At 36.3% G+C, this 16,217-nt stretch overlaps 1 protein-coding gene and 1 pseudogene across 1 annotated transcript; both read left to right on the top strand.

Annotated features, from left to right (window-relative positions):
* Window positions 1-72: 72 nt before the first annotated feature.
* On the top strand, window positions 73-3,364 carry LOC132178277 (uncharacterized; annotated as a pseudogene).
* A 4,460-nt stretch (window positions 3,365-7,824) lies between these two features.
* Window positions 7,825-10,029, top strand: LOC132178687 (uncharacterized). Its single transcript, XM_059591189.2, has one exon. The coding sequence runs from the start codon at window positions 7,854-7,856 to the stop codon at window positions 9,822-9,824; it is 1,971 nt and encodes a 656-aa protein (XP_059447172.2). The 5' UTR covers window positions 7,825-7,853; the 3' UTR covers window positions 9,825-10,029.
* The last annotated feature ends 6,188 nt before the right edge of the window (window positions 10,030-16,217 follow it).

Here is a 16,217-nt window from a genome sequence, read left to right on the forward strand (position 1 = left end):
ACGTAGCACAAAAAAAAAATTCTCCGAGAAAAGCCAATAGTGTAAGCTATAGGATGTTTACATAAACCACAGGATATAAATTCCCCACAAATAATAGAGATGTTGAGGAAACAACAAAACCTTAAACCCAATGCAACAATGGCCTCTGCTGGATGGCTCCTAGGCCCACCAGCCGTTGGAGATCGCTCTTCCGCACAAAACGCTGCTGTAGGCTCATAGTCTCCCGACTCCACGATTTCCATCTCACCGATGGTTATGCCCATGGAACCCACTATACCATCCACAACCCCACCTTTGAGGGGAAACCACCGATGGGTCTGACGGAGAACTTCTCCCCGGCGTTTTTCTCGACCGGAAACCCCTGCCTGGACTTCTTCTTTCACGTGGTGCCGGATACCCAGTCGCAGGATCTGATCCAACGGCTCCAACTGGCCTGGGCCCACAACTCCCTGACCACCCTGAAACTGATTTTCAATCTGAGGGGTGTGAGAGGCATCGGGAAGTTCGATAAAGAAGGGTTTTACACCACTGCTTTTTTGCTCTACAAAACCCACCCTAAAACCCTGGCTCTCAATGTCAAGGCACTTGCCGATTTTGGGTATCTCAAAGACTTGCCCGAGATTCTCTATCGGCTTCTTGAAGGCCCCAATGTCCGAGTACCCGCAAAGGTAGCCTCATTGAAGAGGAAAACGGCGAAAAGAATTTCACTCTGCAGAAGGTGAATGTTTTCCGGGAAAAAGAATTCTGATAAATTTAAGAGAGAAGGTAGTATGGGGAAGAGGATGGTTACTTCGGAGGATGACAAGCAGAGGATATTGGAGTGTGTGGATAAGGAGAAAGCTAGGGAATTGAGGAAAGAGAGGGAGATTTCTAAGGCTGCTAAGGCTTTGGATAGGTATAACAACGAATCTGATTACCGGTTCCTTTTTTATTCTGTTTGCGATGTGTTCGCAGAGCTTTCGAAATTGGATTTGGCTTTTTTGAGTCGTGGGGAGGTTGGTAAGATTAGTTTTGCTGGGAAATAGTGTCCGACGATTGATTCGTCGTACGATTAGTCGTTGTTGATCTGCGAAGGGATTGCAAGGCGGATTTTCCCGAGAGAGTGTGAGAAAGAGTATGAGGAAATCGAGGAGGTGTATTATGTGGACAAGGTTAGAGATAGGTGGCGGAAACAAGTTCTTGGTCCATTGCATAAGGTATTGGAGCTGCGAGAGGTCTACATGAACACCAATGAGTGGAGCGCGTTGCCGTATAAGAGGGTTCCTTCGGTAGCCATGAATACTTACAAGGAGCTATTTACGAAGCACGACAAGGAGAGGTTTGAGGAATATCTTAAGAAAGCCATTGAGAGTAGGACGGCAAAGATTGCCGCTGGGGCATTGCTTCTCCACCAGATTATCTAGTCCCTGAATGATGGGGATGGTGGGAAGGTGGTGGAGCTTCAGTGGGAAAGAATGGTAGGTGATGTTGCCAAGAAAGGGAAGCTCAAGAATTGCATTGCTGTTTGTGATGTTTTCTCGAGTATGGATGGAACTCTGATGGAGGTGGCGCTGGGGCTTTTAGTTTCGGAGCTCAGTGAAGAGCCTTGGAAGGGGAAAGTGATCATGTTTAGTACAAATCCAGAGCTTCACTTTATTAAAGGAGATACTCTTCTTGCCAAGACTCAAGTCATAAGGATGATGCAGTGGAAGCATTGTGTTGAAATATATATAGAATATAAAATACTAAAATATGAAAGAAAAAGAAAAGAGAGTGGAAGCGGAGAAAGACGTATGGGCTACATCCTGTATATTCACTATATCAAACAATATTACATAACTCTCTTTTTATAGAGAGACAATGAGTAGTGATCAAAAAACTCTAAAGCAGATCTAAGTTAATTAAGGAAGAAAATAAACTTTACAAGGAAATATAATAACGGAGAATAATATTCTAACATAAAGAGAAATAACTTATTAAGAAAAATATTAATAAACCTAATTTAGAAAATATAAAATATTCCAACATCCTACCTCAAACTCAAGGTGTAAGCTTAAGTTTGGAAAAGATAATAAATTAAAGTCATTCAAAGTTGATGGTTGGATCCAGACAGTGCCAACGAGAAAGGCTAAAAGAGATGGTTGAAGAAATACTGGAGAGCGGAGACAAGCCACTAAAAAAATCTGGTTAAGGGCCAAACTGCAACTAACAATGATGGTCGGAGAATGAAAATTAGCCGTTAATCCTGTGAAGGGCTAAACCACATTGTGCTAGGGTTCGCCAACAAGAAAGACGAGAAAGGCTGAAAGTGACGGCCGAAGAAATATTGGAGAATGGAGACAAGCTGTTAAAAGAATCAGGTGAAGGGCCAAGCTGCAATTGTAAATGAGGCCGGACAATGGAAACTAGCTGTTAAAAAAAAAAAAAAAAATCCTATAAATGGCCAAACCGCATTGTGCCAAGATTCGCCAATGAATAAAGTCGTGGATCACAACAAAATTGGAAGTTCATCATAAGAGAATTAATGCTAGAAAACACCAATGTCATAAGACTTTTATTGAAAGCCACAAACAGAAACGTGACTTTGATACCATGTTGAAATATATATAGAATATAAAATACTAAAATATGAAAGAGAAAGAAAAGAGAGCAGAAGCGGAGAGAGACGTATGGGCTACAAAGAGAAGAGAGCGGAAGCGAAGAGAGATGTATGGGCTATATCTTGTATATTCACTGTATCAAACAATATTACATAACTCTCTATTTATAGAGAGACAATGAGTAGTGGTCAAGAAACCCTAAAGTAGATCTAAGCTAATTAAGGAAGAAAATAAACCTTACAAAGAAATATAATAACAGAGAATAATATTCTAACATAAAGAAAAATAACTTATTAAGGAAAATATTAATAAACCTAATTTAAAAAATATAAAATATTCCAACACTTTGAAAAGGTTTTTGATCAAATCTTGCAAGTTGTGGTTGAGGGCAAGCTGACCGAAGACCAAATGATCAAGAGGGTACGTGTTTGTTTTCAATGATATGGATTTTGATAATGTGTCTGGTCTGGCCCAGTTTGGGCAGCGTCGTTATTACGCCAGGTATGGGCACAATTTGAACATATGGGAAACAAATTATGAAGTTATTCAGAGGAGGTTCTGGGAGAAAGGATACAAGAGGGTGTCGGAGATTGTTTTTTGGAACCTTAGGCATCCGTCTACATGCAATTCTGGTGGTTGAGAGGCAGAGTGGGGTGGCACTTGTGAGTGGGTTTTCAAAGAATATGTTGAATATGTTCTTGGATGGTGCGATTACGAATCCTGAGGATGTGATGGAATTAGCATTCTCTGGTGAAGAATAGAATAAACTTGCTGTGTATGATTGATACATAGATTGAGTCAGCTGCAGCTTTTGCAGGCCGATTCGCTCATGGCATTTTCTTTTATGTTGATTATCTTTCTTTGCCTCGGGATCAAGTTCTCTAACGAAATCTTCTAAGTTAATGCCTTCCACTATATATATATATATATATATAGACTTTAAAAATATGTTCTAATGGAGGAAATTCTAATGGAAGCTAGGGAAGACGCTATTCTTAATAATATGTTTGAGTTCTGTTGGTGCGTATTTATGTTCAAGAATTTGCTACCTCAACGATTTTTTTCATGGCTAAGTTGTGAAGGGACTTCTTGTTCAGCAATGAGGTTCTTGCAAAATAAAAGCAAGGTTAGATGGTTTTCGGTTGATGCCGAAAACTCTCCGATACTTCTTTATTTTTGGATAAAAAAGACAAGCCGCTCGCGAGTAAGCTCGGGCTCGGCTCGCATAAGCTCGACTTATACTCGACTCAAATATTAAATGAAGCGTTTTGTGAACATAAATCCTGGCTTGAATATTAAACGAAGCTAGCTCGGTTCAACTCAGCTAAACTCGTCAGCAGCTCATATAAAGCTCAAATTGATAGTTATTCACATAATTCCTCATATTAATATTAAAAATTGATTTTTTTTTTTTTTTTTCTAATAGCATCATTTTATTATAAAATGATGCATATTATCTCTCTTCGAAACCAAATGTCTTGCTGTATTGATTCGGGCTCTATAGTCCGCTAGCCAGACTAAGCAAATGCTCATATGCAAGCTCGCTTCTTGAGCCGTTTAAGAATACTTGAAGTTTAAATTTATAATAAAAAAATAAATTAATAAATTAAATTAAATATAAGAGCTCAAGCTCGATTTTTTGGCTAGTCCTTAGGCTCGGCTCGGCTCGGCTTGAGCTCGAGCTCGAGTAAAATTTAAACTAGCCAAGCCCAAACAAGGGAAGCTCGTTCAAGCTCGGCTCGTTTACACCCTTACCCACCACACTTATTTTCTTGGTAACTATTATATTTATTCAATGCCCACAGCACCCCAACGCCGCCCGCCACGTTCCCTTCTAACCACCACGAGCTGGCGTGTGAATCTCTTGTGTCGGTGCGTGAGATTCACTTGCCGGAGTGTCTTTCTCATGCTCCGGTCAATACGTTCTCCCTCCGGTGTTTCGGCCGCTGTTGATGTTCTTCAGTCGTTTTTGTTGTTATTTTGTATTTAGTATTTAGTATTATTTATTTATTTATTGTATTTTTAGTAATTTTGTTCTATTTTGTTTTGGGTTTATGGGTCCGTTTGAGATTGTGGTTTCAATAATCGTTATTTTAAAAATTGCATTTTTGAAATTATTATTTTTAAAAATCGCAAAGGCATTTGGTAAAATATGTTAAAAAAGTTTTTTTTTTTTTTTTAATCAAATATTTGTTATGTGAAATAGTGATTTTGGTTTAAATTCGCGATTTTTCAAATAGCACCTCCTAACCTGCTTATAGAACTCGCATTTTTTTTTTCTTCCTATTTTAAATTAATTGCTTAATTTTTAAATTTCAATGTCAAACGCCTTAAGTTTTGCGATATATTTTAAAAACGCATATTATTCTTGCAAAATCATAATCCCAAACTCAATCTATCACTACAAAAAAAAAAAAAAGGTTTTTGTTAACTAATTGTTTCTAACGTGTCACGCATATTGACACGTCAGAAACCTTTTTTGACGTGTGTCAAAGGTTAATAAGGCGGGTGTCAAAAATTTCAATTTTTTGACGTGCCAATTTTGACACGTCAAAAATTACTGACGTGTCAGAAATTAGCACCTAGTTTTTTTTTTTTTTTTTTTTTTGACATGACAGTTTCACCATGTCAATAATTTATTGACTTGTCAAAAAGTGGCACGTAAAAAAAATTATTGACGTGTTAGTTTTAAAAAAATATTAAAAAAAAATCATAATTTTTTTCTTTAAAAAAAATTTCCATAAGGTTTTTTTTTTTTCAATTATCATCAAAAATCATGTTTATCATCAAAAATCCAGTTGCAACTTAAAACCCATATAAATCCCTAAAAATGTTGAACACCCATATATATATCTAACTATTGAAGGAAAATTCCCAAAATCTAATCATGAATTCACTACACAAGTACTCTGACCTCAAAACCTCAGGTAGAAATTCCTAAAATACTTTAAACCCCCAAATAATGTGGAAGAACAAATCTAAAAGTGGGTTAGCAAATTTAACAAGAACAAAAAAAAAAAAAAAAACTTCTATATAAGAGACTAATAGATCTAAAATAACTCAAATTCAAGCATTTATACCTTAAAATTCCCAAATATTTAGACCCCTTCCCTTCTCTCTCTATTTCTCTTTCTTCTTTTCACCTTTTCTCCTCTTCTCTCACAAGTTCCTTCTCTTCTTTTCTTTTATTTTGTTTAAGCTACAAACAAGGGAGGTGGGCGTGAGAAGAAGAAGAAGAAAAAGAATGTATATATATAAAAGTGAGAACCGAAAGACAGGTAGAAAGAAGGAATTTGGGAGAAGAAATTAGTTGAAAGGAGAAGGAGAAAGGAAAGAAAATAAGGAAGAGATCTCATCTAGAAGAGGAAAAGAAAAAGAAAGCAAAAAAATGACTACTTATTTGAAAAGGAAGGCTGTGGGCGCATGTAGGAGGAGACAGAAAAAGAGGAGGGAAAAGGACAGAAAAAGGGGTTCAGCTGGTCTCGCGCCTTCTCGATGAGGTTTCTTGATGTGTATACCGTAGATATGTCAATAAATTATTGACGTGTCACATGTGGCACGTCAAGAATTCTTGACGTGCCACATGTGACACGTCAAGAAAGTCATCATATAATTAAAACATTACATAATTTTTATTATTAATTAATAATCATATATATTTTGTTACCTAATATTAATTATTTCCAAATAAATTAAAGAATACAAATTAAGAGCGCATGCGCGCGTGCGCGCGCGCGCGCACACACACATATATATATATAATAAAAGCATTGCATAATTTTTATTATTAATTAATAACCATATATATTTTGTTACCTACTATTAATTAATAACTATAAATGAAAGAATATAAAGCATATATATATAATAACTATATACAGTGAAAGCATTGCATATAAGAGACAAGAGCATTAACTAGTCTTATAAAATTTTAATGGGTTTAAATATATCTCTTAATATATGATGAGATATACCCATTATACATATACCAATTAAATTTTGTTACTTAATATAGGTACAAATAATTAATATTATTAATTAATTAATTTTTGACTTGTGAAATAATGGCACGTCAATAATTATTGACATGCGGAAATGCGCCACGTCAATAAAGTTTTTATTGACGTGTCACTGTAGCCATGTCAAGAGTTATCGACGTAGCAAAAGTGTGTTACTGTTTGTCACGTCAAAAAACACCATGTTTTTTGTAATGTATGTTTTCCTGTATTTTGTTCATATATGGTGGTGGAGACTTCTGATCTGATCTTTATGTTGGTGCCTCTCTTCTCTTTAGTCCTAGATTCGGACTTGGACAATGCATTTATCATTTCAGTTACTTTTGGGTGGCTATTGGCTGTTGTTGTTTCTATGTGGGGGTTCAGATAAATTTGCTTTAATTTGTGCCCATTTTTCTTCTGTAACTGCCTCGTGCGACCTTTTAAGAGGATCGAGTCACTTGGTTGACCAATTTCTTAACCTTTGTATGTTTTTCTACATTGTTTTATTTCATTTTGGGTATGTTGTTAAGGAATCCACCTTTTTTTGGATATTTGGTTCCCCAATTCTCTCATCCTTTCGAATCAAGAGTGATAAGGATCATTCCCTATAACCATTTTCCTTATTCAATTAGGAAAAAAAAAAAAAAACCCACAACACATAATAGTGTCAATAGTTTTTATGAAAAATGTTTTACATCCAAAAAATGGTTTGTACCAAAATAAATGAGAAATTTTTTACTATGAAACAAGCAAAAGATATTTATTTCTTTATTTTAATTGCATGTAAGGCTGAAATCTTAATTTGATTTCAAAGCATGAATGGTAGATCCATTTAATGAACGCCAAAATTGAAAGAACGCCCCAAATCCTACAATGGCATTTAAATTAAATTAATTAATAGATTATTATGGTATTGGTTATAACTTATTGGTGAAGTAATAGCTTTACCTTTTTTTTATTCTTTTTGACAAAAAGAAATTGAAAATTCTATTCATATCACGTGGCACGTCATTTACGAACGTATAAACGTGTCCAACAAGAAAATGAGATCCTGTCGCGTATAACCAACTCCAAGAGACGAAGTAACACTCGCCAATAACCACTCGCCACGTACAACGAAAAATCAATCTGAAGAAAAAAACCAAACGTGTTAATTAGCAGTTTGAGGAAACGTGTGAATACCCATATGCCTAACCACAGGGAATTAGACTCCCGCGATACTCTTCAGTTTTATAATGAGAGTCTGCGGAACCTCCACAGCGCAAACCTAAAACAAATGGCATCTGCTGGACGTCTCATAGGCCCACCAGCCGCACGAAACATCGCCGACTCCGCCACCGAAATTGCCGCCATAGCCTTCCAAATCCACACATGCAACCCACCGACCTGCGATGATGCCCACAAAACGCACGCTGGAAGACCGCCTATGGGTCTGACGGAAAACCTCTCCCCGACGTTTTTGTCCACCGGAAACGCCTGCCTGGACTTCTTCTTCCAAGTGGTGCCCGATACCCCTACGGAGGATCTGATCCGACGGCTCCAACTGGCGTGGGCCCACGATGCACTGACCACCCTGAAACTTATATTCAATCTGAGGGGTGTGAGAGGCACTGGAAAGTCTGATAAACAAGGGTTCTACAACTCCGCCCTTTGGCTCCACAAAGCCCACCCCAAAACCCTCGCTCTCAACATCAGGGCTCTCGCCGATTTCGGGTACCTGAAGGACTTGCCCGAGATTCTTTATAGGCTCCTTGAAGGACCCGAGGTCCGCAAACTCGCAAAGCAAGCCTGGAAGGAAAGGAGGGGAATGAAAATGTTTTCCCAGAAGAGGAAGGCGAATTCCTGGAAATTTAAGAGAGGAAGTGAGGGATACAGTGGGGTTGTTTCAGAGACAGAGGATGGGGTTGTTTCAGAGACAGAGGAGGAGGAGGAGGAGGAGGAGGGTATATTGGAGGAGAGCCGGAGCAGTGGGGTAGGTGATAAGGAGAAGGCCAGGGTTTCCAAGGCTACAAAGGCTTTGTATTGGTATAACAACGATTCGGATTATCGGTTTCTCTTCGATTGTGTTTGCGATGTGTTTGCGGAGCTTTTGAAATTGGACTTGGCGTTTTTGGGTAGTGGGGAGGTTGGTAAAATTAGTCTTGCTGGGAAATGGTGCCCGACCATCGATTCGTCGTACGACAGGTCATTGTTGATCTGCGAAGGGATTGCAAGGCGGGTTTTCCCGATAGAGGGTGAGAAAGAGTATGAGGAAATCGAAGAGGCGCATTATGTGTACAGGGTTAGAGATAGATTGCGGAAACAAGTTCTTGGTCCATTGCATAAGGCATTGCAGTTGCCGGAGGTCTACATGAGCGCCAATGAGTGGAATGCCTTGCCGTATAACAGGGTTGCTTCGGTGGCAATGAAGACTTACAAGGGGCTGTTTACGAAGCACGATAAGGAGAGGTTTGGGGAATATCTTGAGAAGGTGAAGAGTGGGAAGGCGAAGATTGCTGCTGGGGCATTGCTTCCCCACGAGATTATCCAGTCCCTGAATGATGGGGATGGTGGGAAGGTGGCGGAGCTTCAGTGGGAAAGAATGGTTGGTGATGTTGCCAAGAAAGGGAAGCTTAAGAATTGCATTGCGGTTTGTGATGTTTCTGGGAGTATGAATGGAATTCCGATGGAGGTGTGCGTGGCGCTGGGGCTTTTAGTTTCGGAGCTCAGTGAAGAGCCGTGGAAGGGGAAAGTGATCACGTTTAGTGCAAATCCTCAGCTTCACTTGATTAAAGGAGATACTCTTCTTGCCAAGACTGAATTCATAAGAATGATGGAGTGGGGTGGTAACACAGACTTTCAGAAAGTTTTTGATCAAATCTTGAATGTTGCAGTTGAGGGCAAGTTGACAGAAGACCAACTGATCAAGAGGGTATTTGTTTTCAGTGATATGGAATTTGATCAGGCGTCTCATTGTTATGATTATGGGCATGGTAGGGAGAATTCATGGAAAACAGATTATGAAGTGATACAGAGAAAGTTCCGGAAGAAAGGATACAACAGGGTGCCGGAAATTGTGTTTTGGAACCTTAGGCACTCCCCGTCGACTCCAGTGCCTGTGAGTCAGAGTGGGGTGGCGCTTGTGAGTGGGTTTTCCAAGAATTTGTTGACTTTGTTCTTGGAGGAAGGTGGGATCGTAAATCCTGAGGCTGTGATGAGATTAGCAATCTCTGGTGAAGAGTACAAGAAACTTGTTGTGTATGATTGATCTGTCGCCGGTGTCAGGAACCTGTGGTTGTGAATGTTTATATTTTCTCCTTTTGAATTCTATGTTTCCTTGAAAAATGCCTTTCACAAATGTAGGTGGATTGCTCCATATATGCAAGCTCTATGTGTGTATAGCCATGAGCCATCTAGTGCAAAATTTGATATTAAGGCTGCCATTTTGTAGAACTGAAAGACAATTTACTTTTGTGGTTTGCTGTTGATCAAGGGTTTTAGAGCATGCCTTATCTTTTGCATACGTTCTTAGAGTTACCGTTGTTCTTCCGAGTTTTGCAGATTGCAAAGGCTCTGTTCCTCCTTACATGGACAGTTTTATGATTAAGGCTACGTAACAACTAATAAAATAAAGCTAAGCTATATAAAATATACTGTTCACATGATTTTTTTATGTCCATTGAATAACATGAAAATAATAATAAAAGCAGAGTCTACTTCAACTTTTTGCTAGCGAAGTGTGTGCTTGGCACTATATTCAATGATTGCATTAGTCGAGTTTTCTCTGGCAAGGGCGAAATGCAGTGGTCTACTTGGCCCTGTTTGTCGATCGCCTTATAATGGTACTGTAATCTTTTTTTAAGGAATAAGTGTTTAATTGGTTTTAGTGAAAATATTTTGTGGAGAAAAGTAAAAAAATATATTTTATATAAAAAAATGTAAAAAAAATTTTTGTAGTGATTTTTTTTATTTAAATAATAATAATAAAAATAATTGATGTGGTATAAAAAGTAGAAATATTGGGATTAATTTTAAGGTGAATTTTTTTTTTTTTTTTTTTGGGATTGAGGGAGGTCCTGAATCAGTACCGTTTCATTCGCAAACACACCCCTTGAGTCTGTAGACCCTATTCTGTCCCCGCTGCTGTCAGCTGTCCTGCCGTCCACCGATGCGGCTGTTTATATGTATTTTTTATTTTTTTATTTTGTTGTTGTCTTTTTATTTTTATTTTTATGCTCAGATTCGGTCTAGTTTCGTGCTGGCTGTGCTGCTACGTTTTGCTGCTGTAGTTAAGGGAGGTCTCTTGTCTTCTGCTGTGACGCTGTCTCAGGTGAAATTCCTACAGCAGCACATCTTTAGATTGGATTGTTGTTTTTTCTATTGTTGTTTTTTTCTATTTATGTTGTTATTTGGTTTATTTGTAGTGCATTTTTATAGTGCAAGTTGTGTACACTACAAAAAAATTTGTGCTTAATGAGCCTCTTTTAACTTTGTGTTTGAAAGTATTTTTAACTGCTCTCTTATTCTCTATTTTATTCGGATCAAGAATGTGAAATATCTCCTTAGGTAACCCCTTCCTTAATAAAAAAAAAACCATCATAATCAGTTGGTTTGATCGATGGCCGTGCCACCCATAAGCAAACTTCACCGTCTGGGTTAAAAACCAAATAGTGCTAATTCCCGCGTTACTTACTTTCTTCCCTTCTCAAATGGTTACGAGTAGCTAGCAGAGCCAGAATTTTAAAAAATTGTTTGACTGTTTGACAATATTTTTTAGGGACTTTCTTCATTTTCAAAAATCAGAACAAATTCAACACATCTCCACATGAACATGGATGATCATGGTAACAAAGCAAGTTGGGTGGATTAATGCTACAAGTTATTTTTGTATCACTCTAAAAATAATATGATTTTTAAAATCATTATTAATTTTGTGATCGATTATTATTAAAGTTTTATCAAATGATAATTTTAAAAACTATTTTATTTATAGAGTGACACAAAAATAGTACAAAAATGACTTATAGAATTAATTAGTGGGTTCAAAGTATTATTTTGCATCAAGTCTCCAAAGCCAAATGATTCCAATGTGACAAAAATAAATAAAAAAATGTACTTTCTTTCTCTCTCGTCACTTTTCTTTTTCTTTTTGTCCGTCTTCAACTTCTCCAGAAAGTCTTTTATGGTTCTTTAATGGGGTTCTGAATGAAGCAGATCCAGATCCATAATTGGATGATTTTCTTCTTCGATTTCGTCCTTTTCTTCTCTATTTTTGTCAGTCTGCGATTTTGTTTTTGTTTGTGATTTTGTCCGTCTGCGATTTCGTCTGTCTACGACTATCTATCTCTCGTTTTCGTTTGTGATTTCGTTAATTTGCTAGTGCTCTTTCGACAAGGCACTCAAAAAGGCGACATAGAAGCAAGATGACGATCGTGGATTATTGTTGGAAGGAAAAGGAAAGTAAAGAAGTCGTATGGAGAAGTGTGAGAGGAAAATAATTTTATGACTATACTAAAGCTTCGGGTTGGTATAGTTAAACCCAGTACATTTGGTTGCATAGCGATCCTAATGTTTATCGCAGATTTATGGTAGGAGTGCGATTTCAATAAGTGCAGTTTTAAAAATCATGTTTTTAAAAATTGTGTTTTTAAAATCGTTACTTTTTAAAATCGCATAAGCGTTTGGTAAAACATGTTAAGAAATATATATATATATATATATATATATATATATATATTATTATTTTTATTTTTATCAATTGGGTGTTTGGATAATATTAGCATATAATTGCAGCATGGCCAAATAAGTAAATATTGCGCCAAATATTATTTTAAGCGAAATCGTAATTTTGGTTTAAATTCACATTTTTTCAAATAAGCACCCCTTATAGTCAGCTTATAGAAATCACGGATTTTTCCACGATTTAAAATTTGCGTTTTTAAAATCGCAATCCCAAACACTCTAAAATTGCGATTTGGTTTAAAAACGCAGATTATTTTTTTTAAAATGCACTGCCAAACGGACCCTTAGGGACTTTGTAGTGGGTGACTTTTTTGACATTTTTCCTAAGGGTTCGTTTGAAATTGCGGTTTCAATATGTGTGATTGTAAAAATTGCGTTTTTGAAATCGTTAATTTTAAAATCGTAAAGGCATTTCGTAAAACATGTTAAAAAATAATTTTTAATCAAATATTTGTTATATGAAATCGTGATTTTGGTTTAAATTCACGCTTTTTCAAATAAGCATTCCCTAACCTTCTTATAGAAGTCGTAGAATTTTTTTTCCTATTTTAGATTAAGTACTTTTTAAATCGTAATGTCAAACGCTTACCTTTTGCGATATCTTTTAAAAACACAGATGATTCTTATGAAATCGCAAACTAACATGTACCATAAGTTTAGGGAACAGAATATCAAAAATTGTTTAAGGTTCAACTTGAAAATTGGTTATAAGGGAGCTGCTGTTACTCTAAGGTTCAACTCGCACTATGTGCACGCGCGCATTGGGGGGGGGGGGGGGGGGGCCGGGGCGGGACTAATTAGCTAGCAAAAATGTAAAACGTTTGTAAGTATTATTAACAGCTTCATCAAATTTTATTCACAAAAATAACAAAAAGTACGCTTTTTTCTATTTTAACTATTCACCTTTTTAGAACATTTCCAACAGCCTCACTATTTTAACGATCTATTTTCACTATTTCATTTAATTATTTTTTTTTTCAAACATTTGTTTATTATTTCTTTAACTATTAAATGAGGAGAGAGAAATAGAAAAGAAAAATAGGGAAAGAAAAACAAATTTTTTATTAATTTGGTGAGTGAATAGTACTCACCATTTATAGTGAATACTGTTCACTCACTATTTTTTGGGGTCAAATTGGTGAGGCTGAAAATGAAGGTTTTAAGACTTTTTCACCATATTGGCTCATCAAAATAACAAAAAAAAATGGTTTTGGTAAGGTTGCAAATAGTGCTTAGATTGTTTTGAACCATATTTCTTAATTTACTCAATAGCATAAACCCATATATCAAATAAATTTAGAAATTCATTAAGTTAATTTAGTCCTTATAAATTGGAACATGTTGAATTTTTATTCTCATAGATGTAGTTTAAATCCAAATGATTTATAAAGGAAAAACAAAAAAAAAAATTATGGAAAACAACATTTATGATCACCGTTGAAATGTAATTATTAAGGCCGACCCCAATGTCGACACTAATGATAATCATCATTAAATTATCTGCATCGACATGATCATTAGCGTCCAACATGTTGCCACTAAAGACCAATAACTGCGACATTTGAACTTTTTAGTGTTGACAAAAAGTCTATGCTAATTATTATTATTATTTTGTAGTGGTACCAACTTTTGTCACGTGGATAATGTCATAAGCCTTTCTCACTAAAACTAATGGTACATGATTTTCTGGATGCATATAGTATTATATGGGTTGAAAGGTGGCCATCGTTCCTCTTGAATGGGGCTAGCTAGCTTATGGTATAGTCGATCCCTCGGGAGATATTTTTCATCGTTAATCAAATCAATTAGGCTTAATTACCTCATTAATTAATTAAATAACATGCCTGATACATGTAAATCAGCTTAATTCGTTAATGTAAATTATCATGCCAGTACAATAACACAATTTCTTCACCATCAGTTCACTTACTTCCAAGTTACCAAAAACATATTTTCAGAGCACCAAACATACTGCCGTATCATCAAGGGTGGTGGCAATGGCCTAAGAAAATTTTCAAGTGATTAAGTAAGTACTAGGGTGTGGGTTCGAATCTTCGCAATGGAGAATCTACATGCCTAATTAGTATAAATCACATTGGTTCCCATTGATGCCTTGGTGGGGCGGGTGGTTAAGCTATTGCTCGGCTGGTCTTGAGGGTGCGCCTACAGTTTTCACTGTCTAGGTCCCTTTTGAGCAGTCCCCCACAAGTTGGTACTACTATGTTCATTCCCAGGTAGAATAGCCATAATTAATTTTCTTTTCCAACCTTTTTAATTAGAAAGAAAAAAATGTACTGCCGTACAGGATATCAAAACGCATGCGTGTAGATTACTTTTGATCTCCATGAATAAATTGTTGGAAAATGACTTGGTGGGCCCCTTTTATTCCATGGTTGCAACTTTGTGGCTTTTCTCCAGCAGCCATGTCTTGCCTTTATTTTATTTCATGGACAGGGGTTGCCCCCCTCACCCCCCAATAGTTCCACTTACTCAGGGTAGAATTCCTTTGGATCTCTTGGTTGCCTACCCTCCCCGCTAATGGGGGGCAAATATTTTCCAAGAGAACAGGGCACAACTCACACCGGCGTGATCCTTTTTTAACTCTTATTATTTGGAAAAATGCACTGTTTAAATCTATCTTTTGTTTATCAAAACTAACTTTTAATTAATGCAAAGCGCCTCATTTAACAAAAAATGAACGCTCGTTGTTTCTGAACTAACGCGCCACTTTTACAAAAACTAAAGCTTGACGTGAATTACGAGGGTTTAAATTAAACGTACGGCGTAGACTGTATGGAGCTACACTCTTAACAAACAAACACCGTTTTTCTTTGTTGTTGCAAAATAGTAATTTTTTGACTACTTGTGTTTTGTGACTTTTGTTAAAGTTTCATTCTTCAGAGAATAAGCCATTCAACAATTCACAATTTGATTTCTTTTCTTACAATATCTCTTTCAACTTCAAGCTTTCAACAATTTAAATTAATTGTTGGTATGCAATCAAAATTTATCATTGATTAAGCTTTTATATTTATGAGTATATATATTCATATAATTATTTATATAATGTTTTTAAATTAATTATTTATGACTATATATATAAGTTTTGTTATATAGTTTAATTGTATGAAATATATATTTGTAGCTAACTGAAACTAATTCTAAATGAGCTCGTATGGATCGAGCACGAGTCAAATTTGTTCATTTTTTTTTTCATTCACAAAAAGAAAAAAAAAAATAAAAAAATAAAAAATTGCCCCCTCTAAACCAAAGTCTTGGCTCCGCTACTGTTCATGGCCTTAACCCACTTAGCAATATGTATTGAAGACTTGTCATATTGGGTTAATTTGTTAGAGGGCAGCAGCTTCCATCGCAGCCGGCCATCTTTAGGGACATAAGAGATTTTTCTCTTTTGTAATAAATTCTCTTTTATGTGACTACTGTGTGAGTGTGAGCTTAATTGGTTGTATTGGGGATTTTGGGTTTGAGTGGTTTATTTATACTAGTATTTGTACTCCACATTTTGTTAGTGAGTTTCTCTTCGATCGGCTTTGCCAGTGAATATAGGCTTGTTAAGCAGAACCACTTAAATTTTGGTGTCTTGTGTGACTAGTTGTTATTTTTTATTATGTTATTTTTTCTGCTTCATTTGTTATCCTATAATTATTTTTTCTCAATAAAAATACCTTTTAAGTCAAAGTATTTATTGGATACCAAAACATAAAGTACGTAAATTTAGAGAGTTAGATGAAAATGCACTAAAACGGTACTTAATTATTGGTCGTGTCTGTGAACCAAAATTTTCATATACACGCGGAGAAACCACAGTAATTTCTTGAGCTTAATTAGCGCTGTATTGCAAACCAGAAATTAAGCATACACATAATAAAAGGAAGAACTATATATATTATAGAATGAG

Source organism: Corylus avellana, chromosome 4 (genome assembly GCF_965113065.1).
Source record: "Corylus avellana chromosome 4, dhCorAvel1.hap1.2, whole genome shotgun sequence".
NCBI lineage: Eukaryota > Viridiplantae > Streptophyta > Magnoliopsida > Fagales > Betulaceae > Corylus > Corylus avellana.

Excerpts from the sequence above, each read along its gene's own strand:
- LOC132178687 (XM_059591189.2), top strand. The coding sequence starts at position 7,854 with ATGGCATCTGCTGGACGTCTCATAGGCCCACCAGCCGCACGAAACATC.